Source organism: Aphelocoma coerulescens, chromosome 15 (genome assembly GCF_041296385.1).
Source record: "Aphelocoma coerulescens isolate FSJ_1873_10779 chromosome 15, UR_Acoe_1.0, whole genome shotgun sequence".
In the NCBI taxonomy this organism is placed as follows: domain Eukaryota; kingdom Metazoa; phylum Chordata; class Aves; order Passeriformes; family Corvidae; genus Aphelocoma; species Aphelocoma coerulescens.
The window spans coordinates 15,051,090-15,073,373 of NC_091029.1; the positions used below are offsets into that span (position 1 = coordinate 15,051,090).

The 22,284-nt window shown below is 62.6% G+C and overlaps 3 protein-coding genes across 5 annotated transcripts; 1 reads left to right on the top strand and 2 right to left on the bottom strand.

The window, feature by feature from the left end:
* The first annotated feature begins 1,572 nt into the window (after nucleotides 1–1,572).
* LHX5 (LIM homeobox 5) lies at nucleotides 1,573–7,912 on the top strand. Of its 2 annotated transcripts, none has more exons than XM_069031065.1 (5): nucleotides 1,573–1,745; nucleotides 3,525–3,748; nucleotides 4,979–5,256; nucleotides 6,407–6,572; nucleotides 7,545–7,912. In XM_069031065.1, exons 1-5 carry the CDS (start codon nucleotides 1,573–1,575, stop codon nucleotides 7,910–7,912), a joined length of 1,209 nt encoding a protein of 402 aa, XP_068887166.1. The 2 variants fall into 2 exon arrangements, with proteins under 2 accessions (XP_068887166.1, XP_068887165.1); XM_069031064.1 differs by having other exon boundaries at nucleotides 1,576–1,745; nucleotides 3,525–3,773; nucleotides 4,998–5,256.
* Nucleotides 7,913–12,111: 4,199 nt separating this feature from the next.
* On the bottom strand, nucleotides 12,112–16,250 carry SDSL (serine dehydratase like). Of its 2 annotated transcripts, XM_069030654.1 has the most exons (9): nucleotides 15,096–16,250; nucleotides 14,232–14,278; nucleotides 13,760–13,945; nucleotides 13,617–13,656; nucleotides 13,388–13,527; nucleotides 13,057–13,145; nucleotides 12,720–12,947; nucleotides 12,514–12,638; nucleotides 12,112–12,399 (listed from the first exon to the last, which is right to left on the bottom strand). In XM_069030654.1, exons 3-9 carry the CDS (start codon nucleotides 13,925–13,927, stop codon nucleotides 12,206–12,208), a joined length of 984 nt encoding a protein of 327 aa, XP_068886755.1. In that variant the 5' UTR covers nucleotides 13,928–13,945; nucleotides 14,232–14,278; nucleotides 15,096–16,250; the 3' UTR covers nucleotides 12,112–12,205. The 2 variants fall into 2 exon arrangements, with proteins under 2 accessions (XP_068886755.1, XP_068886754.1); XM_069030653.1 differs by lacking the exon at nucleotides 15,096–16,250 and having other exon boundaries at nucleotides 14,232–14,357.
* Nucleotides 16,251–16,744: 494 nt separating this feature from the next.
* PLBD2 (phospholipase B domain containing 2) lies at nucleotides 16,745–20,757 on the bottom strand. The gene is made up of 12 exons (XM_069030652.1): nucleotides 20,515–20,757; nucleotides 20,232–20,325; nucleotides 19,975–20,133; nucleotides 19,468–19,568; nucleotides 18,851–19,065; nucleotides 18,687–18,781; nucleotides 18,456–18,616; nucleotides 18,256–18,351; nucleotides 17,918–17,989; nucleotides 17,666–17,818; nucleotides 17,397–17,559; nucleotides 16,745–17,274 (listed from the first exon to the last, which is right to left on the bottom strand). The coding sequence occupies exons 1-12, from the start codon at nucleotides 20,739–20,741 to the stop codon at nucleotides 17,107–17,109; spliced, it is 1,704 nt and encodes a 567-aa protein (XP_068886753.1). The 5' UTR covers nucleotides 20,742–20,757; the 3' UTR covers nucleotides 16,745–17,106.
* Nucleotides 20,758–22,284: the final 1,527 nt, after the last annotated feature.

The window sequence follows — 22,284 nt, forward strand, 5'->3', positions numbered from 1 at the left end:
CCCCCGCCCCGACCCCCCTGGGGCAGCAGCTCCCGGCCCCAGGCTGGATCCTCTTCCCCAAAACCCGCCCTGACCCCGGGCCGGGGCCGGTGCTACCCCGTCCCTCCCGCGGGTCGCAGCTCCGCCGCACCTGGAACCAGAGAGAAAACACAGCGTGGGAGGGGGTAGCGCCCGCCGCCGCCCCGGGGTGCCCCGAGCCCTCTCCCCCCGCGGGGTGCGCGGAGCGGGGAAGGGGCGAGGGGGCGGCGGGCCCTGGGACAAAGGCCGGGGGTGGCGGGGGGGCCGCATACCTCCGGGGGAACTTTTCATCCCGCTCCGCTGCGGGAAGGAGCCCCCGGCCTCCTCCCCATCCCCACCAACCCCTCCCCCCTCCCAAATCCACCCCCCTTCTCTTTCCCACTTGTTGCTCTTCCAGACAAAAGCATCTCTTCCCCTTGTGCAAGACAAACAGAAAGCCCCAAAAACCAGGTGATGCTCTCGCCCGGAGCAACTCGGGACCCCCCAACTCCTCCCCGAGCATCCCTTGAAAAGAAATAAACGGAAATTCAAATAAAAGTTAAAGGAAAAACGGTGGGACAGCGGTGTTTTGGCCGTGCCCCCCCGGCCCCCCAGCCAGGTGCGTACTCACTTCGCGGCCCAGGTACAAGCCACCCTCAACAATAGAGGCGCGTTGTTTTTTTCCCTCTGTGCCAAGCACAAGGCTGGAGCCAATTTAGATATGCTATAAATTAAGAGGTTGCCATGGTTACCGCCCTCCCATTGGCCGCATCCCGGGTGACGCGGCCCGCGACGTCACCAAATCTGAATAAGGATGCGCGAATTACTAAGGCGGGGGACAAAGCTGGCGATGGGGACAGCATGAGAGTGGCGACGCGGCGGCGGCGGAGCACAGCGAGGCACCGGGGCTGCCGGCTGCAGGGGGGGGTTCATGCACCCCTCCCGCCGCGCCCGCTGCCGCAGAGCCCGCCAGCAGCGCGGCCGCCGCTCCGGCGGCTCCCGGGCCGCTCCGCAGGCGCCGGAGGGCGATTTGGGGGGGTCTTTAGTATTATTGTTATTATTATTTCTCGGGGGTGGTTTGGATTATTTTGGGGGGGGACATCGTTTTTCCCCTCCCGTCGTCGAGGCTCCGGAGAGAAGAGGGGGAAGAACTTGACAGCCGCCCCGCTGTCCTCTCCTGAATTTTTTGTTATTCCTTCTTCTATATTTTGTTAATTTTTTTCTTTTATTTCGTTCCATTTTATTTCCTTTTGGGTTTTTAAAATTTTTATTTTATTTTTATTTTCTTTATTTTATTCCATTTTAATTTATTTTATTTCGTTTCATTTGATTTGGGTTTTTTCCTGGTTTTTTTTTCTTTTTTTTTCTTTTGCTATTTTATTTTATATTTTATTTTATTCAATTTTATATTATTTTATTATATTTTATTTTTGTATTATTTTCCCCTGCTTTTTTTTTCCCCCCCTCTTTTTTGCCTTTTTTTTTTTTTTTTTTTTTTTTTTTTTTTTGCCGCCGCCGTTTGCCGGCGCGGGGCTGGCTTCTCCTTTTGAGCGTCTCCATCCCCCGGCGGAGGTTATGATGGTGCATTGTGCGGGCTGCGAGAGGCCGATTTTGGACCGGTTCCTACTGAACGTCTTGGACAGGGCATGGCACATCAAATGCGTCCAGTGCTGCGAGTGCAAGTGCAACCTGACCGAGAAATGCTTCTCCAGGGAAGGGAAACTCTACTGCAAAAATGACTTTTTCAGGTGAGTCCTCACCCCCACCCCAGCGGGTAGCGGAGGGTGCGGAGCTCCTCATCGCGCCCGGCCTCCGCTGCCTCCCTGGGGTGTTCCCCGGAGCTTTGGGGAGCTCAGGGGGGGTCCCCTCCCGTCCCTCGCTGCCGGGGCTCCGCACCGCCGCTGCCCATCCGCTCCCTCGGGAGCACCCCCGGCCCCGGGAAGCCCCGGGGGGACCCGGCGGCTGCGCTACGGCTGCTGCTGCAGCCTGAGGTGGCGGCGAGGCTGTGCCCCCTCCCCACCTCCCCACGACCTTCCTCCGCCAGCCCCGGGCCCCGCTCCGCCGGTGCCACCGCCCGCCCCGTCGCGCCAGGCCTCGGCGGGCACCGGGGGACCCGCTGTGTGCCCCGCTCCGGGCCCGGCCTGGCGCCCCGAGCCCCCTTCCCGGGACCGCAGGCCCCGGTGAAGACGGTGGCCAAATCCTCCCCCCGCCCCTCCCGGGGACCCCGCACCTTAAACGCCCCTAATGACCGCGATAAGGTGCCGAGAGGAAATTAGGGGCCGGCATGGCAAAGGGGGGCGATGACTTATGACTCCTAATGCTCGCACTACATCAACGTCACGGCGAGCAGTGAGGGAGGCAGAAGTTGCGCCGCGGCCCGAGGGGAAAAAGGGGGGACCCTGCGTGGGCGCACCGGGGCCTGGCAGCCCCCGGGGACCTCGGGGACCCGGCAGCGACAGCCCCTGCTCACTGTTCTGGGGGCAGAATTTTTGTTTCTGTGGGAGTTTTTTTGTTTATTTTGGGGGTTGAGGGGTTTGGTTTGTTGTTTTTTGGTTTGTTTTTTTTTTTTTTTTCTTTCTTGTATAATTTTCTTTTTTGTTTGTTCGGTTGGTTTGGGTTTTTTTGTTGGAATTTTTTGTTGTTGTTTTATTTTGCTGTGTTTTTTATCTTTTGTTGTTGCTTTTTCTGTGAGGGTTTGAGTTTTGTTTTGTGGGATTTGTGGGAGGTTTTGGCTGTTTGTTTTTGTTTCTGTTTCCTTTTCTTTTTTTCTTGGGAGATCCCAGCCGATTCGGATTCCCTAGAAATTTTTTTCTTTTTTCTGTTTTCTTTTTTTTTTTAAAAAAAAACATCTCCTTGGGAAAAAAAAAACAAAAACAAAAACACACCTAAGCCCAGACCTGCTCTGGGAAGGAAGGGAAAACCGGAGATTTACAAAGCACTCCCCCCGATCTGGAAAAATTCCCCCTCGGGAGAGCGGGACGGGCTGGGGACCAGGTTTGGGACCGTGGGACGCTTCGGGCAGCGCAGCCCCCTCCTCCGCCGCCCGTTGTTCTGATCCCCGCACCCGCCGCTCCCTTTTTCCGTCTCTCTGGCCGTGATCAGCCCCGTTTTCTCCCCGGGATTTTCAGGCCGGTGCCCCCGTTCCCCTCCCGGGAGACACCGGCTGAAACGAAATCGTGTCCCACGGAGCGCGGAGGGGCCTCCCCGCCGCCCTCCCCTCCCGCCCGTCCCTTCTGGGGCCAAATCCGGGCGAGGATGCTCGTGTGTGTTCCCCGCGGGTAGGGACACCCCAAAATTGCCCTTTGCCCGCAGCCCAGCGCCAGGGCTGCTCGGGGATTAAGGCTCTCCTCATCCTCGCCCCAAAGGTGCGAATCGCTTGTTCCCCCAAATCTTCCATCGGGAGATGCTGGAGAATCGGGCTCCCGCGGTGGGATTTGAGGAGGGGGCTCGGTACAGCGCACACACACAGCCCCCGCCCAGCACATCGCTGCCGGGGCTCCAGCTCTTGCTTTTCTCCCCCTTCCCAGGAGGTTTGGTACCAAATGCGCCGGCTGCTCCCAAGGGATCTCTCCCAGTGACCTCGTCCGAAAAGCCCGGAATAAAGTCTTTCACCTGAACTGTTTCACCTGCATGGTCTGCAACAAGCAGCTTTCCACGGGCGAGGAACTCTATATCATCGACGAAAACAAATTTGTTTGCAAAGAGGATTATTTGAACTCTCCCAGTTTGAAGGAAGGCAGCCTCAACTCAGGTACGAGCGGCTCAGCCCGCCCACCGCTCCGTCCCCGCCGTCGGTTCCTTCCGGCGGCATCTCCCGGCCGGGCAGGAGGCTTGGATCTGTGGGCTGAGGGGCTGCACCCCGCGGCCAGCCCGACCCCCCCGGTAATCCCTGCCACCGGCACCGGCAGGAGAGGGCAGCGCCGAGAGCGCAGGCACAAGCCCCGAGCTGCCGGTACCTCCCGGCCGGGAAGGAGGTTTGGATTTTTGGGATGAGGGGCTGCAACCCGCAGCCAGTTGATCCGCCGGGGGAGGGAGGAATTTGGGGTGAAAGGCTTCGAACCGGGTGGAAGCCTCTGTGACACCCCCACGTGGGACGCGGACACGCGTGGGATGAGCTCCCCCCTCCAGCCCTGGCTCCTGCCCCGCGCACGGCCCCTACGGCAACGGGGATGCGGGGCGGGGGGAACCAGGATCCCCCCAAGGGCCGGCTCGGGAGCCCCTCACTCCCCAGAGCCCCCCCTGCGAGTGTGCCCGGTCCCCCCGCGCCGTGGGCCTGATCCTTCGCCTCCTTTCACCCAGAGGCAAAGCTCCCATTTGACTTCCTTGGAAGCTGTCTCTGCGTCAGGAGAGCAGGGCCAGGCCCCCTCCTGCTGTCCCAGCCATGCCGGGCGCCCCTGCTCACCCCCTTCCGTGGGCTCTCTCTCCGTCCAGCACCCGGGGCCGGATCCTGCCACGCCAGTCAGTGGGGCCGCTGCTGTGAGCGAGGCGAGTAGAGCTTGGCCTTGGGGGGGTGCCGGCTGCAGGGTCCCCGGGGGGAACTCGGTGGCTGGGGGCGGGGGGTGAGCCAGGCTCAAGGCAGTGACCGGGGACCCCTCAAACCCCGGCAGGGACCGGTTGCATTTTTCCCAGTGGCGCATCCTGCTTCCCGGCACGGGAGTAGAGGGGCAGCGCCGGGGGCAGCGGCGGGCCTGGGGGATCGCCCCCTCCCCAGCTGCCCCCCGCCGGCACGACACGGTGCACAGAGCTGGAGCGGGTGGCGCTTGCCCGGAGCTCCGCGTGGTGTTGGGGGGGGTGATGCTTTAGGGGAACCAGCGGGGCAGAGGCCATCTGCACCCCTTGCTGCTCTCCAGCACCCCCCAACCCCTCTCCTGGAAAGCAGCCGGGCCGGGTGGGCCGGGGAGGGCGGAGGAGAGGGGGGTCAATCTCTCCCCTAAGTCATCCACCCCCCCCCCCCCCTTTCCTCTCTGGGTCTCCTTTACAGTGTCCTCGTGTACAGACAGGAGTTTGTCCCCGGATCTCCAGGACCCCATGCAGGACGACACCAAGGAAACGGACAACTCAACCTCCTCGGACAAGGAGACCACCAACAACGAGAACGAGGAGCAGAACTCGGGCACCAAGCGGAGGGGGCCCCGCACCACCATTAAAGCCAAGCAGCTGGAGACCCTCAAAGCTGCCTTCGCCGCCACCCCCAAACCCACCCGCCACATCCGGGAGCAGCTGGCCCAAGAGACTGGCCTCAACATGAGAGTCATCCAGGTAGGACAGCCCGAGCCCACCGGGAGCCAGGGGAAGGGGTCCTGTAGGAGCCCAGACAGTTCAAGGCTGTGACAGCGTCCCCCGGGTGCCGGGAAGGGGCTGGGACACGGAGGTTGGTCCCTCAAGGAATGGGAACAGGCGAACCCCATTTGTCCCCTGCCAGCGTCACTTCAGGCCCAGGCCTGCACCCACCCCACGCTCTCGGGGGTGAGCGGGGTTCCCCCACCCCGTGGGAAGGGATGAAACCCATTCCCAGAACACGAGGCAGCCTGGCTTTGCGCGGGGCCGAGCAGGATCCCCGGCGCGCCGGGAGATGGATGCTCCAGCCGTGCGGAAGCGAGGAGCATCCATCGCGTTCCGCAGGCAGCCGGCTCTTTCTCACCGCGCTGCCCCCGTGAAGAAAATCCCTGCGGAAATGTAGGGATTAATGGGCTTTAATAGCGGCATTAATAGGGGAGGACTCTCCGGCTCTGCCGGTAGCGGAGCTGCGATTCCCGGCTCCTGGCAGAGGGGAGCACGAGTCCCTCAGGAGAGTGCTGTGCTCGTAGCCCTGAGCTGCCCCATCCCTGGGGGACTGAGACAATAATCCAGACGCCCCACCAGGCTGCTGAGGCGTGCGGTTCGCATGAGGCAATGCCCGCGGAGAGGCGGCCGCGTCTCCCCTTTCCCTTTTATTCCCATCCTCACCGCCGGCTGTTCTGACTCCCTGCCTGCTGCCCCAGGTGCTCGTCCCCCTGCTCCCCGCTTTCTCCCTGTTTCTGCCATGATCCAGAGTCCTATCCCCTTTTTCCTTCCCACGTTTCCTCCCTTCTTCCCCCTATCCATAGGGGAAATTTCCCCCTCCTGTATTTTTCCAGCTGCAGGGACTGAGAGAGATGCATGTGGGGATGCAGCTGGGGGAAGGAGGGGCAGGATTTTAATTAAGCTGGTTATTTGTGGGGTGCGGTGTCCCCATGCACTTTCTGAGGTATCAGCAGCAGGAAGGAGGGGTCGGCGCTGGTAAAAAAAATACCCAGATATTGTAAAACCCGTGCGGATGCAAGATTTCCAACGCTTTCCCCGCCCAGACTTTGGGGGGTGGGGTGTCGCTGACCAAGAGGGGTCCCTGCTCGCCCATCCGCGGTGGGCACTGACCCCAGCCCGGTCACAGGTGTGGTTCCAGAACCGTCGGTCGAAGGAGCGGCGGATGAAGCAGCTGAGCGCGCTGGGCGCCCGCCGGCACGCGTTCTTCCGCAGCCCCCGCAGGATGCGGCCCCTCGGCGGCCGCCTCGACGAGTCCGAGATGCTCGGCTCCACGCCCTACACGTACTACGGAGGTGAGGGGCGGCCCGCGGGCTCCCTGCCCTGTCCCCGCTCTCCTCCTTTGTTCCTCACGTCCCGCTTCTCCGCGGGTTTCCCCTTTCCCCGCCGTGCCCACACGCGTGCCCGCAGCCGCGCACACGCAGATCCACGCACCCCCACGCCACCCCCGCCCCCCTCGGCATTGCGGGGCCCTTCTCCCGCGAACAAAGCCCCAGCTGCGGGGCTTTTGTCCCCCTTTCAGGCCGCATTTGTTCCAATTACCTCCCGGGCCCGCAGCATATGGAAGGTCAGTGCGGCCCGGCCGCCCCCCCGCTGCCCCGACGGGACGGGATGGGCGCAGCGGGGCGGCCCCGCGCCTCCCCTCTCCCCCCGCTCCCCTCAGAGCCCCCCCAAAAGCTGCATTTTCAAAGTCTCCCATCTGACCAGGGGCTTTCTAGGCACCCCTTGTTGCCCTGCGGTTAGTTTATAGATCCCTTCCAAGCTGCTTAAACACACATATAATTTCCACATTATATATATATATATTATATTTTTTCCTATTATATATAATTTTCCCAATGTGTATATATATATATTCCCATTATATACATTTTCCCCCGGTATATATTTATTTTTGCCCATTCTTTTTATATCTATCTTTTCCCCATTCCATTTTTACATGCGTATATATTAATATATACACGTTGGTTTTTTCCCCACCATTAATTAAGCACTAAACCGAGCCCATTTTTCCGGCCCCCTCAGCTCTCCCAGCCCGGATTCTTCACCCTCCCTCACTCCAGGCTGGGCAAGGAGAGGGTGATGGGCAGTGCAGTCCAGGTTCGACTCAAATCCCCCACGCCCTTTGGGTCCCAACACTCCCGCTTTGGGAGCCGGCAGAGCGTGTTGGAGGGGACAGCACAGGGCTGGTTTGGGGTGCGGCGGGATTTCGGGAGGTTTTTAGCCTCAGGAGACCCGCTCCATCCTTCTTCCCCCCCCTCCCACAGATTACCAAGGTGACTACTACGGGCCGGGAGGCAACTATGACTTTTTCCCCCACGGGCCGCCCTCCCAAGCCCAGTCCCCGGCCGACTCCAGCTACCTTCAGAACTCAGGACCCGGCTCCACACCCCTGGGACCCTTGGAGCCCCCCCTAAGCGGACACCACTCCTCAGAAAACCAAAGGTACACGGATATGATCTCGCACCCCGACACCCCCAGCCCCGAGCCGGGGATGACCGGCTCGCTGCACCCCATCCCGGGGGAGGTCTTCAGCGGGGGGCCCAGCCCGCCCTTCTCCATGTCCAGCAATAGCGGCTACAGCGGGGCTCTGTCGCACCCCAACCCGGAGCTCAGCGAGGCGGCGGTGTGGTAGGCCCGGCGTGGGCACGCGTGTGCGAGTGCGCGGGGGAAACCCCCCGGTCCCCCCAGCCCACGCGTGTCCCCCCCCTCGCGCCGCACCAGGGCCGGTCACGCCCCCGTGGCCGGATAAAGCCACCCCGCCCGATGCCAAAACGCATCCCGGCATCGCCCATCCTCCCCGTCCCCGCCCCACCGGGACCTTGGGGCCGCCCCGCTACCTCCCCCCTCCCGGCGCCTTCCCGGACACTCGGGGGGGCAGAGAAAGGTGCCCAGCCCTGCAGACCCCGCCGGCGTCGGGACCAGCGCCTCTCGGACCAAAGCTGAACTCGCCTGGACACAGGTCCCACCGCCCCGGCGGCACCGGGGGAGGGGGCTGGGGCAGGGCTCCCCCCTGCTAATTAGCATCCTTTTAAATTATCCCTTACCACAGGAGGGGGGGGATGGGGAATAGCAGGAATAAACCCCCTCCCCCGGCCCCTCCCTGCCCTTATTTTTATTGTTCCCGTTTTACTCCCGAGGAGAAGGTCGGTTCGGACCCGGTTTTTGGCGGTGGGGAGGAGGAGGAGGGGCTGTGCGGGGGCAAGGCCCGGGGCTGCCCCAGTGACTGGCTGAGATTGGGCTCCCACGTGGTGGAAAAGACACCAGAAAGAGGCAGAAACAGGAAAAACACAACAACAACAACAACAGCAAAATAAAACCCCAAACAAACCATAAACCCCAGAACTAAACCAACCCAACCACAACAGCAGAAATTTCACCCGAGCCTCGACGCCGAGTCCCACCCCAACGATTCCCAGAGGCTCCGCCAATTTAAGGATGTATTATAGTTTTTGCTTCTAGTTTCTTTATTTTGTATAAAGGAGAAACAAATAAAGTATGTTTTTGTGTTTACTGATTATTTATTGTACTTTAGTCATCGGAGGCTCCGAATTTTTCTATTTTGAAGGCAGGGAGGGGATGGCACCAGGGAGGGAGGTGAGAGGATGGGGCGGGGGGGTGGGGGGGGAGGGAATAAAAGGAAGGAGAATGGAAAAGGAAAGAAAAAAGTTGTTTTCTGAAAGCGTCGTGGGTTTCCTGTCCCCGCTGCCTCTTGCGGAGGCTGTTAGTGTGAATGGCTCTTGTTGTTCAATGTGAATAAAAAACCTTTTAGTTACCTACTGTTCGGTCACCTGGTCCCTTTCATTTTATTTTATTTTGATTTATTTTAACACAAGACCGTGAGAGGTGCTGGCCGGGCTCCCCCACTGTCACCCAGCCCTGCGTGGGGTCTGGGGGAGCAGCCCCAGCACGCCCTGGGGTGAGTGATGTGCACCTGTACGAGGTGATGCTGCTGCACCACCCCCCGGTACCCCAGTGCTCCCCGTTTCCCGCACTCCCACAGCTCTCTGGCACTGGGAAGGGGCACATTACCCAGCTCAGCGCCTTCCCCCACAGCAGACAGCCCAATGCACGATTTCTTTCCCCTGGGGGGGCACCCAAGACCCTCCCAGAGCAGCCCAGGGGCACCTGCAGCCCTGCTCGGGGGTGCCTCCAGCCTCGGGGGTCAGCTGGAAGTGGACACCCCACGTGGGGGTTCATGGACGCCATCAGCAGCTTTTGCCCCATTGTCCCTGGGGGTACTGGTGGCAGCAGGGGGGTCTCCTGCCCAGCACCCCAGCTCACTCCCCTTCTCTCTCCTGCTTTCTACCCCTTGAGATACAGAAATAAAAAGTCCCAGGCAGCCTGCTGCTCTGAACTAATATTTAAAATGCAAAATCATGGCAGAGTTTTCACCCCCCCGCCCCCCCCCCCCCCTCGCTCCTTGTCTTGCAGTAAAACGGTATAAACAGAATAAATTACCTTCCCTTGCTGGCTTACGAGAGTCCCTCTCTCCTGACCTGAATTTTAAGTCCTGGCTCGGTTGTAGCATGGAGCACCGATGATTTATGGAAAGCCAGCCACTTCTCTGCATATTTTCTCTGTTCAGCCAAGTGGTGGAATTTATCCTTCCTATACCATTACTGGCATTAATAACGGGGTGGCCAACGAGCCAGGCCAAGCCCCGAGGGAGCCCTCAGCCAGGAGCTGGGGTCAGCACAGACACTGCTGTCCCCTCACTCCCCCAAGAAAAACGCCTTCTCCCCTTTTCTCAAGTGGGGAAACTGAGGCAGGAGCACAGCTGGCTGCTCCCCTCGGCGCCAGCACTTCCAGGTTGTCGATGCTAGCTGGTGATGGGGACTTTTTATAAGGACAGGGAATGTGTTGGTAAATAACCCCCTCCTGGCATCATTTTGAGGATATAAAATGGAACACAAGGTCAACCACGAGATGAACACTGGCTGCTACTATTATTATCATCATTATTATTGTTATCATTATTACTATTATTTCAGAATTCAAGGCATGGACCTGAGGGTGGTTTTTAGGCTGCTGGGACACCTCATCTCTGAGCCCTAGAGAGAAGAGGCTGCAGGAGGGGTTGGGGATGATGCCCCAAGCTGCCACCTCCCAGGCCAGAGGCTGGCAGGAGGATGGGGCTCAGCAGGAGCAGCCACCAAGAGCAGGGGTGATCCCCCGGCACAGAGGAGCTCTGCAGCTCCAAGCCGGGTGCAGGAGCCAAGGCCAGGGTCCCCATCATCCCAGAGGTCCCAGGAAGGCAACAGCTCTCAGGATTCCTGCCTGCCTCCAGCTGCAGAGTGACCACAGGTGACCCCCCACCAGCTGGGGCCATGCCACCCCATAGGGATGCCCCCAGACCACCTGCACTTCCCACATCCCTGCCAGGGACCTCCAAAGGCCAATCCCCCCAGCTGGCACCCAAAGGCCAAGTGTCCCCTCAGGATGGGGAAAATCTCCCTGTTGGGGAGCCCAGGGGAGTCACCACAAACCCGAGTCATGCCCATGTCACCACCAGCAAGGGCTCTTCCATGGGACCTGAAGAAACACCGTAATGAGCTCCTGATTCCTCTGCTCCCCCTGAGCAGAATTCCAGGAATAAATTCCTTTTTACAAGCTGTTGGGCAAACATCAATGGTATTCTTTTCTTTTTTTTTTTTCTGACCTTTTTGCCTTTTTTTTTGGAAGGGGAAGGTCTGCAGAAGGTGGAAAGTAATCAGGTTTTGGACCTGGGATAAAAAATAGCTGGAGTAGGTTGGGCTGACTCTGTATAATTAATAGTGTGCCTCGTAATAGGATTCTCCAGCCTTCGGTGCTCCCTGGAAACACCTTTTTACATAAGATATTGCTCACGATGGAGCAGCAGAGTTTTGATTTATGGGGGTTTGGCCTCCAGGAAGCACCTGGGGAAGTGGCCTGGCAGGTGGGAGGTATAGGGGCAAGGGGCTGAGGGCAGGGAGGGGGTTTCTCGGGGGTTGGCAGCCAGGTCAGGGGAAAGGGCTTTGTGGGGGGATGTGGGTGAGCTGATCCTGGGGCTGACACCCCTCTGCTCCAAAAGGAAGGAGGACGAGAGGGGTTTTGGGGCAGCAGAAGGCTTCTCTCCCTGCCCAACCTCACGGGGTGGCACGCAGGGCACGGGCTCAGCAGGGGAACCAGGTGGGGCTGGGGAGCACCAGCAGGAGCAAGATCCCACATCACCCAGGAATGGGAGGGAGGAGAGGGGAGAACTGTTGGGAGGACGCAAAAAAAACCCCCAGGAGGCGCCACAGCAAAGGGCTAAAAGCAAGCACAGCACTCCGGAGTGGGAACGGGGGAGAGCAGGAAAGCCTAAGGGAGGATGGGAAAAAGAGTGGGATGGGGGGAAAAGAGGGATCTTAGGAGGTCTAGGATGGGGTATATCCCCTCCACATGTTGGAGCGCCTCGGAGCCCGCAGGTGTTAAACTCAGCCGGGGATCCCCGCGGATAAATCACCGTAACAAGCGCGTGGTTCTCGTCCGGCCGCAGCCAGAGCGGCAGGAACGGGAGAGGATTGTAATAATTAATAATCATTAGAATAATAATGCATAAAGACAGTAGCAAAGTAATTAGTCAGAGAGGGAGCGCTTGCTAATTGAGGTGGGGAGCTGCAGCCCAAACAGCCTGGGGAGGAGCAGGGGGAGGGAGGAGAGGGGGGCAGAGGAGGATGCCTGGCGAGTCCCAGGGGAAAAGCGAGATGTGTGGACCCCAGTCCCGCCCTCAGCACAGGCAGCGCCCCGGCTCCATCCCTGCCTGCAGTGCGAGCCCCGTGCCTCAGTTTCCCCATCCTTGCTGGAAAAGGCTGCGTGAGGAGTCCGGCCCCGCGTGCCCCGGGCTTTATTTTGGTTATTTTGGAAGGAAAGCAAGCAGAGTGTGCCAGCCAGGCTCTGTCACCTGCCCTACCCGGGGCGGGCATCACTCCATCCCCAGCTGGCTCTTCAGGGCCCGCAGCTGGGCCGAGTGGATGTTGCTGCCGCCGCACACCACGACCACCACGGAAGCCAGCGGGGCCCGCAGCCGCCCCTCGCTCTGCAGCCGCTGCAGCCGCCCCGAGTAGAGCACGGCCAGGGCGGCCCCGCACGCCGGCTGGACCAGCATCCGCTCGTCGTCTGCGGGGAGCGGAGCAGGGGGACATTGGCACCGCCCGCGGAGTCAGAGCTCCCCCAGCACCCCGACTCCAGCGACCCCCAAGGTCCGGCGGTGTCCCCGTCACCCCCGCTCACCCAGGAACTGCTCCACAGCCCGCACGGCCTCCGTGTCCTGCACCACCTGCGAGATCACCCGGCACTCCTGGGCACACTCCAGCGCCCGCGCCGACACCGTCTTGGCTCCCAGGCACTTGGCCACGCTGGGACGGGAGGGGACAAGGCGGTCAAGGCGAGGACACCGCAGTGAGCCCTGCCAGCTCGCTGCACGCGTGGCTGCTCACCTGGTGATGTCGGGCAGGGTGACGAGGCGGCCGGCTTTGAGCGCCTCGTGGAAGCTGTGAGCTCCCTGGGTCTCGGCGGCGATGATGGGAACATCCTGCCAGCCCACCTGGTGCAGGCCGGCCACGACACCGGCCAGCAGCCCCCCGCCGCCCACCGCCACCACGATGGCACCTGGTTTGCCCTCCAGAGAGTCCTTCAGCTCCCGGACCAGGCTGGCGTGACCCTCCCTGCAGGGTGAGGGGCAGGAGGATGCAGCCTGGGGTCACCCCGGGCCAGCCTGGATCCCATCCCAGGGATGGGGAGAGGGCGCAGGAGCTGAGTCCTGGCAACACTCACCACACCAAGGGGTGGTCGAAGGGGTGGATGCTGACCCAGCCCTCTGTCTCAACCAGCTCCTGGGCTCTCCTGTTGGCATCATCCCACACCTGGGGGGAGCAGTGGGGGTTCAGAGGGGCTCTATACAGCCCTCACAACCCAGGGATGGTCCCTTGTCACTGCGGGGCTGGGGGACACCAGAACGGGTGAGGGTTCCCAGGCTGACCCTGCTGTGATGCTGGGGTGCAGGGGATGCAGGAGGGGGACATTTTGGCATGGGGGTTGCCAAGCACCGATGAGCAGGCTGAGCTCAGCCCCCTCTGGACCTCCCAGATGCCAGTTTTGGGGGTACCTTGCCGTAGACCTCGACTGTCGCCCCCAGTTCCTCCAGTTTGCGCACGGGGGTGGGGCCGCTGCTGCTGGGGACCACCACGGTGATGGGCAGCCCCAGCTTCCTGGCTGCGTACGCTGCTGCCAGCCCCGCGTTTCCCCCTGTGGAGAGTGAGGGGCCAGGCAGGGCTCGACCCCCTGGACATCCCCAGATTCCTCAGGAGCACCCCCCTGGCTCGGGATGGAGTTACCTGAGGAGCAGACGAAGTGGCGGCAGCCCTTCCTGGCAGCCTGAAAGGCAGGAGAGAAAGAGGGAAGGGGACGGCTGCGTCCCCCCACTGTGCCCCCTATGAGGGCAGGAGCAGCCCCCTGCACACACCATGCCCGCACTCACATCCTGGCAGAGGTGCCCGATGCCCCGGATCTTGAAGGAGCCCGAGGGCTGGACGTTTTCCAGCTTCATGAAGACCTTGGTGCCCACGGCCTTGGAGAGGGGCAGGCTCTCCAGAACGGGCGAGACGACGTGAAAGGGCTTCTGGCCCCCGACTGGCTGGGCTGCCATGGCCTGACAACGGATGCTCTGCCGGAGAGAGGTGCTGGAGTCACCAGCTGCTCCCCACGGGTCCCCCCCCTCAGCCCCGATGCCCATTGCGGGCTCGGGGCAGAGCACAGGAGCCCCTCGGGAGGGACAGGGCAGTCCCCAGCGTTCCTTCCCGTCTCTAGGATGCAGCAGCACCGACGGGCTCTCCCTGGGAGATCCCCGGGACAGGCTGTGCCGCCCCCTCCTCCATCCCGCCGGTCCCCGCACCCCCGGTGTCCCCAGGCGCCCCGTGCGCACCCTGTCCTGCAGCCCAGGCGGGGATTACCTGGTGTCCCGCGGGACCCCACTGAGTGTCCTCACCCACCGCCGAGTCTGCGGGACACAAAAGGGACAGGTGACGTCGGAGGGGCCGTGCCGGTGTCCCCAGGTCCCCGTGCTCAGCCACGCAGCTGGCCAAGGGGCAGGGATCAGACATTGCCCCGGCCCCGCTGTTTGCTCAGCCCTGGGTGGGTTTTACAGCCGCGGGGCTGGACTGGTGCCGAAGGCGCCCAGCCATGGCCGGGCACGCTGCCGGGTGACGCGGAGGGGACAAACACGTGTGGCCCCGCCAGCCAAATCCCGGCAGCTTTCACATGCCTGGGAGACGGGATGTGGGCTCCCAGGTGATGGGGGAAGAGGAGAGGCAGCTCCCAAATTACTTTGGGGACCCGCAAGGGTTTGCACTGGATATTATCAGGTCTGGCCAAAAACTTGTACCAGCAGATTTTAGGATTTCGCCTTTGAACCCCTGGTGTAGCCAGGGCAGCCTGCACCCCCCAAATCCCCAGCCAAGACACCCCTCACTGCCTCCAAACGAGCCATCACACCCCTCTGCCCACCCTGCTAAGCCCCCACCCACGGCAGCCCTTGTATCTTCTCCGAGCTTCACATCTCAGGGGGGCTCAGCCCCTCCAGCTGGGGGAGACCCCTGAGATGAGGCCCCCCCAGCTCCAGCTGGCCGTGCCATGCTGGGCACCCTGTGGACACAGGTCACCCCGTGGAGAGGGGCTGTCCCAAGTGACCCAGCCAGAGCTTGGCCCAGACCCAAGGTACAGCAGCCCCCCGGCAAAGCAGAGCCCCCTCCTTTCCTCTGGGACCCGTCCTTGTCACCCAGCCCTGGTGACACCCCCAGGGTAAAAGTCCTACCTACCTCTGCTCTGAGGGGCTGGTTCCGTCCACAGCAGGCAAGGAGGAAGAAGGTGGGATTTGGAGGAAGGCCCAGCCCTGGCTCACAGCCCCGCAGCTGCAGAAGGTTCCTCTGTTCCTCTGGCCAAGTGGGAGCAGCCTGGAAGCAGAGGGCACAAGGAGTCCCGAGGGAGGGACACTGCACTGGAACCAAACACTCCAAACTGGGTGCACTGAGAGCCCCACACTGTGCCCAGTTCTGGCCCAGGGCCAGGCAGACAGCAGTGAAACCAGAATACGGGATTTCGGTCCCCTGACCCAAACTGTGTTGCAAAATTCCCCAGAGCACCACTGCTGGCAGGCACCGAGCAGGGGCAGAGCTCTGGAGCAGACGAAGCTGGTGTTTGGTGGCAACAAAACATCCCTGCTTCCCACATCATCACTGGGCTCCTGGGTGAACAGCAGAGAGCACAGCACCTCTGCACAGTCACACTGCTTTTGGGACACAGGGGACTGGAAAGGTGGGAATGAGGAGGAGCTCTTGAATGGGGGTACCGGGGGGGCACAGCTCCAGTCCCCCTGGGGGCCTTTGGAGCAACCCCCCACCCATCCCACAGTAGGCAGAGAGAGGATGGGACGGTGGCAGGAGCTAAGAAAGAGATGCAAGAACCTCCCCCAGCTCACAGGGATGAGGCTGGAGACGCCCTTGGGGAGGACACCACATTTCAGCTCAGCCCTGGAGTGCTCCAGGGCCCCTTTCCACCCTGCACCCACCTCCCTGTCCCTCTCCTGCTCCCCTTTGGCTCGATCCCTGCCCTGAGGAAGGCATGCCAGGCTGTCACCTGGTCACTTCCCTCGGCCAGGGTCCCTGGGTGACACTGTGGCAGCAGCTGGGATGATATTTAACAACATTCTGCTTGTTTTTCCTCTTTTAAGGAAATAAAAAAAGGGAATCAGCAACACTGCGGCATTTCCAGCATGCCCTGTTCCTCCTTGCTGCTCCCTCACCCAGTGGTGGTGATCTGTCTGGGGAAGCTGAGGCATGTGGACCCTAAAAGCAGCCCTCTCTTCCACAGTAACCCACATACCATGGAGACACCAGGGGACACGGGCTCTGCCACTCCCACCTTACCTGCAACCCGTCCCAGCAGTGGGGTATGGACATCCCACCTCCCCCAGGGCACCCAGCCCAGCTTCTGTGGTGCCAGCACCCCAACAGCCCAGACCTGCTCCCTCCCACCACCCCGCAGCCCCCAGGGAGCCCCAGCCCCGGTGGGAACCTGGCACCTTCAAAGCGCTGCCGAGCCACCGCTCATTAATCCCCCAGTAATGACCTCGTTATTCCTAACGAGGCAGAGCGGATCAAGGGAGCTGCCTAAGAGGATTTTGCACCGCGGGTTTTGGGGATGGGGACACACAGGTGCCAGAGGAAAGGAGGACAAAAGGCATGAGGATGGCCTCCCACTCCTGGGGGGTGAGTGGTGGGGCTCCCCCATCCCAGCAGCAGAGAACCCTTCACAGCCTGCACCCCAAAAGACCCGGCCTCACTGGCCATACACCCTCCCACCAGCAGAGAAGCAGATCACCCTGTTAATGGGGAGGGGGCAAGACCCCTGCGAGAGCCCAACCCTAATCCAAGCCACCAGAGACTCTCAGCAGAGAGCAAAGCACAGCCACCAGCACAGAGCACTTTATTTGCCACAGCCAAACCAGTTCACGCCCCTCCTCTCTACGCTGAGGGCGAGCCCCGGCCTCCCAGGACCCCCCTTTTCTGGGAAGAGCCCCCCCCAAACCAGGCATCAGCACCCAGGGAAAGGGCCTGGGATTGGAGAGCCCCATGGCAGGGAGGGGATACGCTGGGCTTGGCCCCTCGTGCAGCACAGCCGGGACCCTGAGAGGCAGAAAAAGCGAGGGGCTGAGGGTATGACAGAGCTGAGACCCCCCCACACCCAGCTGCCCCCACAGAGGGATCCCCCACAGGACAGACGCCCACGGACAGATGGACAGACGGACAGGACCAGCCCGGCGGTGCCTGCTCAGTCCCAGTGGACCTTGACTGGGGGGAAGGTCCAGAGGTCGGGGTGGCCCATGTGGAGCAGGGAGCTGCAGGGGGACGCGCTCCAGCGGAAGGGGGGCACGTCGTCCCAGGCGGGGCCGCTGACCGCCACCAGCCCGAAGGTAGGGACCATGACCGAGGAGGTGACCTGGAGATGGGGACACAAAACAGGGCAGCGAGTCAGCAGCAGGAAGGGGCTGCACAGCCCGGGAGAGCTGCTGGGGGGTGCACCCTCAAGGAGGAGACCCCAGGGCTGCCTGGCTCCCACACCTTCATGTCGATGCCGCCGTGGCAGCGCTGGCGCAGGGCAGGGAAGGGGTAGGTGCCGTTGGAAGGGTTGAGGTCGGAGCGGGCGGAGATGGCGTTCTCAGCATTCTGGGGGGGGTCACAGCCCCTGCACCGCGACAGCGGGTCCTGCAGGTAGTTGTTGGACCTGCAGAAGGGCCGGGAGACAGCCATGGTGAAGACATGGGAAAAATCTATGGATCACAGAAAATTCCTTGGCGGAACAGGCGGGTTTGGGGGTGCCCAGCACGCACCGCATCAGGCGGATCATGGAGTCAAGGTCGTGGACCAGCGTCTGGTTCCGGCGGAAGATCTGGGCACGCGGGTTCTTGTCGTAGGTGAACCAGTCCCCGTATTTCCTCACCAGCTCCAGGTTCCCGCTGGCGTTGAAGATCTCCTCAAAGTACCTGGGGTGGGGGCACCCAGCAAGTTGGCACCAAGCAGGTGCAAGGCCAGCACTGCTGCCCCTCGTTACAGGGCAGGCTGTGGGGAGTGATGGCACTCACGGCACGTTGTAGCTGGCCCAGTAGCCCTGCTGGTACAGCAGCTGTGTCTGATCGGCCACCACCACCAGGCCCCTGCGCTGGGAGGAAGAGCACTGGTCAGAGAAGAGGCCAAAAAAGCCACTGGGGATAGTGGGGGACATGCTGGGCTGGGGGGAACACATCCCGCGGGTCACCCATCACTTCAGTACCAGCATCCCCAGAGCCTTTAGTCACAGACACACCCCATCGCCCTGTGACCACCCACTGGGCTGGGGCAGGCACCACCCTCAGGGCTGCCCCAAACCCACAGCGATGAGAGAGGAGACAGCAGGGGCTCAGGGAGGAATGGAGCCACTCACGGGATCTGCTCCAGCACTGTCAGCACGCCCGGCGCTGGGCTCGCTCTGCCTGGCGTGAAGGCATTGTAGTCCACCACCATCCACTGGTTGTTGTACCTGGCACGGAGAACAAGGAACGCATCCCTCTGGCAGCCTGGGCACCCTCCATCCGATCCCACCCCTCCAGGATCAGTTCCCAGGACCCATCCCACCCCACTCACGTGCCGCTGTTGAAGCGTCGGAAGACCGCGGCCCACTCGGGCCCGCTGCGGGCCAGCCTGTTGGCCACAATGTTCCTCAGCCACTCCAGGACGCTGCCCCGGGGGTCCAGGTACTTCCAGAGGGCCGGGTTGTTGTTCCCAATGGTGGTCTCCAGTGCTACCTGCAGGGGAGGGAGTGACGGGGACGGCAGCAGGGCCAAGGAGAGGTCCTTGAGGACCAGACCCACTCACCAACCCACTGCTGAGGATGTAGAAGTCATCCACGGAGAAGATGGTGCCAGGGTAGGAGGAGAACACCTGGACGCTTCCAGGGACCTGAGACTTGCCTGGAGGGAGGATGCAGAGGCATCAGGAGGGGCTTGTGAGGCACAGCTCCCCCAGCCCAGCCCACGCACCGCCGGCCGAGGCGCGGAAGGGCAGCGTGTACTTCTTGATGATGCGCAGCATGGCCTGGTAGGAGGTCCAGGTGTCGTGGGCCACCAGCAGATCCCGGTGGCCTGGCAGCAGCTTCACGAGGGCCGAGCAGGAGCCCGAGCCCAGGACACGCTGTGGGGAGGAGCGATTCAGGGCAGACTCCAGGTCCTCCAGGTCACCCCCCAACTGCAGCAGCCTGCGGGGAAGCAAGGCGTAAGATGTCAGGTGAGGGATGTCCCAGCCCTGGAGCTGAGCCGGCTCAGAGCTCTCTGTCTGTCCATCTCCACCCCACCCCAGTGCAGGCACTGGTGCTGGGAGCACCCTGGTAGCATGAGGAGGGAGGAAAGGGGGAGCACAGCAATGGGGAAACTGAGGCAGGGGCTGTGGGGGGAACCCACCACCCAGCCCATGGTGTGGGGAACAACCTGCCTTGGCTCCGTCCTGCTCCAGCAGCAGAAGACAAGTGCCCAGAAAAGGTGGACAAGGTGGACTGCGAGCAGAACTGGCTGCTCCCAGACATGCAGGAATTGTCCCCACAGCACTCCAAACCCTGGGACAACCATCCCCCACTCTCCACCACCTCCAAGAAGGAGCTTACAGGAAGCCAAAGGGTGCCAGGGTGATCCTGTCCCTGGGGAAGTCCAGGCGCCCATTGTAGCTGTCCTCCAGCCCTTTCAGCTGCAGCAAGGCCAGGCGCACCTGGGGACAGGGGACAGAGCTGGCACCCGGCTCCTGCGAGGATGCAGGCTGAGGGGCTTTGGGGACAGGCTCCCTCATTCCCCCAGGGGACAGAGCAGACCAGCTGGGTCTCAGTGCTGCTGCAGAGGCACAGGGGGGAAGTGTCACTGTCAGCAAGGTCATGACTCAGCACCCAGGGCCGAGGGTGACAAAGCCACCCCCTGTGCACCCCAACTGCAGCATGTGAGGCTGTGGCCAGGAGAAAGTCACGAGTCACGTCTAGTCACCCCAGGAAAGAGGATGACCACATCCCTGTCATCCCACCTGGAGCTCGGCCAGGACATCTTGCTGCCCTGTCCTCTCCTCTGGATTAAAGCCTCAGGAGGATACAGGGGGGTTCCCCGGGGTGAGGGTACCCCATCCTCACCTGGTGCCAGTACTCGGGGTCCTGCCCCTTTGCCATCTGCTCCTCCATCCAGGCCAGGTTGGCCTCCAGGTAGTTCCGCAGCTTCTGGCAGTACTCGCTCTCATACTTGAAGGGGCCGCAGTAGCCCACCATGGTGTTCATCCAGTGCATGTACATCAGCTGGGGGACACGGCCGCGGTGTCACCGGCAGGGGACAGCCCGGGGAGGGACCATGTCACGCCCCCCGGGACCCCATTTCCGGAGGGGTCCCCCCTTACCTGCTCGGTGACGGCAGCCTCGGCGAGCCCGGCAGCGTAGGCCTGCAGGCTGTCATTGTACGAGGCATTGGTGGTCACCTCCAGGAAGGCCCAGCTGTGGGGACACGGTCACGGGGGGTCACGGACACGGGTGGGACGAGGCGCCACCCCGGCCGCGGCAACCCCCACCAACCCATGCCCGCTCGGCTCCATGCGACCCCCGTCCCGTCCCGTCCCGTCCCGTCCCGTCCCGTCCCGTCCCGTCCCACGCGGGTCAGCCCGGCCCGGCCCGGCCCGTCCGTACCCGACGTGCGAGATGCGGTCATCCAGGCTGGCCCAGGCGACGGCGGCGGGGTGGCGGCCGGGGAGGACGCGCAGCCTCTCGGAGCCGGGCTCCAGCAGCACGGAGACATTGCGGGGCACCGGGGACGGGGCTGCGCCGGCCGGGACGGCGGAGAGGAGCGGGGACAGGAGGGGGGACAGGAGGGGGGACAGGAGCGCGGCCACCAGCACCGCCCGCGGGGCCGCCATGGCAGGGAGAGCGAGGGGCGGGGAGGGCGGGGGCGGGCCCGGGGAAGGCCGCGGGTGAATGGGCGGGCCCGGGGGTGGGGCTCGAATGCGGCGCGGACCAACGGGGCGGGGCCAGACGGGGCGGGGCGGGGCCGGGGCCGCGCCCACAGCGGCGCTGCTCGCGCACGCGCCACGCACGGGGCGGGGCTCGGGGCGGGGCTCCCGCGGTGGCCACGCCCCCTCTGCGGCCGTGGGGACCCCCGGCCCCCCTCACAACACCCCCTGTCGCCCCTATGCTGCCCCAAGACCCCACGCTCATATCCCCGTTCCTATCTCGCCTCTCCCAGCGCCACGCCCACGGGACATGTGCGCAGGTTCCCCCCCTCCCCGCCCTTGCGGAACACGCGTGGACCCTCTCGGGTGGGCATCCCGGCCCCCGGCGTGTCCCCGTGTTCGGGGAAAGGTGCTGATGCTTCCCTTGGGCCCCACCCCCGCGGCACCCCCGGCCTTGCGCAATCCCGGCCGGCGCCCGTTCACTGCCTCCTGCTCCTCCTCCTCCTCATCTGGCGGGCAAAGTCCCCGTCCGGCGCGGGTGTCCCGGGGAGGGGGCGGGCACTGAGGGCTTGGACCCCCCACCCGCGTGGCAGAGTCACGGTGGGGTGCACGCAGTCACCCTGGAGAGCCCCCCGGTGCAGCTGGAGGAGGTGCCCCATGTCCTGTCCAGTTCTGGGCAGGGCAGTCCCAAAGGCACCGCTCGTGTGCTGGAGCCCAGCACGTCCCAGCAGCTCCCAGCTGCTGCTGGGGAATTTGCCAGCACTGTCCAGTGCCCAGCCCTCCCCCGCGCTCGGGCACCTGCACCCGGCCACTCGTGGGTGCAGAAGCCAAGGGAGGTGCACAGGGACCCACGCCATGGGGCAAACACCCAAATTTGGCCTAAAACCAGAAAAACCGGTTAAGAAAGCAGCCATATCCCAGCGGGTCTGGGGGCCATGCCCCGTGCCAGCTCCCGGCAGGGCCGGAGCCTGCACCCAGCGGGTGCCACCGGCCTTCGGGTCTTAGGGGGGACCTGGTATCCTGGGGGAGACCCACCCAGCTGGGCGCTGCCTTTATTTTTTACTTTCCTTCCTTTCACCTCTCCCCAGGGAGAAGGGCAGAGTGCAACTTTGTGGAGAAACTGGCCAGGGTGGGAAATAGATCTCTGAATGCCATTAAGATCTTGGGGCTCCGGCCATGGGGGCCAACCTGCACCCCACAAACAGGGCATGGGGCTTGCAGGGGGCACGGTTGAGGCTGGGGTGTCCTGGTGCAGACAGGGGCACCAGCAGCAGCCTCGGCCCCTCTGGGGGGTCTCGGACCACCGGCACGGTGCCGAGGCTGCCCCACCACGGGACACAATCCCCGGCCATGCCTGCGATGAGCTCGCCCGTTCTCAGAGGGTCACCCCAAAGGGCGGCTGTAGGTGGGCGCAGCACCAGGGTGGGTGTCCCGGCCTGAGAAGGACGGGACGGAGCAGAGAGCCGCGTGTGTCCCATCTCCGCAGCCGCCCCGCCAGCCGCGTGGGAAA

Excerpts from the sequence above, each read along its gene's own strand:
- PLBD2 (XM_069030652.1), bottom strand. The coding sequence starts at position 20,741 with ATGGCGGCCCCGCGGGCGGTGCTGGTGGCCGCGCTCCTGTCCCCCCTC. Across the intron at positions 18,352-18,455 it reads CGACGCTTCAACAGCGGCAC|GTACAACAACCAGTGGATGG; the intron begins GTGAGTGGGGTG and ends TCTCCGTGCCAG. Across the intron at positions 17,275-17,396 it reads ACGGCGGCATCGACATGAAG|GTCACCTCCTCGGTCATGGT; the intron begins GTGTGGGAGCCA and ends CCCCATCTCCAG.
- SDSL (XM_069030654.1), bottom strand. The coding sequence starts at position 13,927 with ATGGCAGCCCAGCCAGTCGGGGGCCAGAAGCCCTTTCACGTCGTCTCG. Across the intron at positions 13,528-13,616 it reads CCACTTCGTCTGCTCCTCAG|GGGGAAACGCGGGGCTGGCA; the intron begins GTAACTCCATCC and ends CACTCTCCACAG. Across the intron at positions 12,400-12,513 it reads GGCTGTGGAGCAGTTCCTGG|ACGACGAGCGGATGCTGGTC; the intron begins GTGAGCGGGGGT and ends CGCTCCCCGCAG.
- LHX5 (XM_069031064.1), top strand. The coding sequence starts at position 1,576 with ATGGTGCATTGTGCGGGCTGCGAGAGGCCGATTTTGGACCGGTTCCTA. Across the intron at positions 1,746-3,524 it reads TGCAAAAATGACTTTTTCAG|GAGGTTTGGTACCAAATGCG; the intron begins GTGAGTCCTCAC and ends CCCCCTTCCCAG. Across the intron at positions 3,774-4,997 it reads AGCGGCTCAGCCCGCCCACC|GAGTTTGTCCCCGGATCTCC; the intron begins GCTCCGTCCCCG and ends GTGTACAGACAG.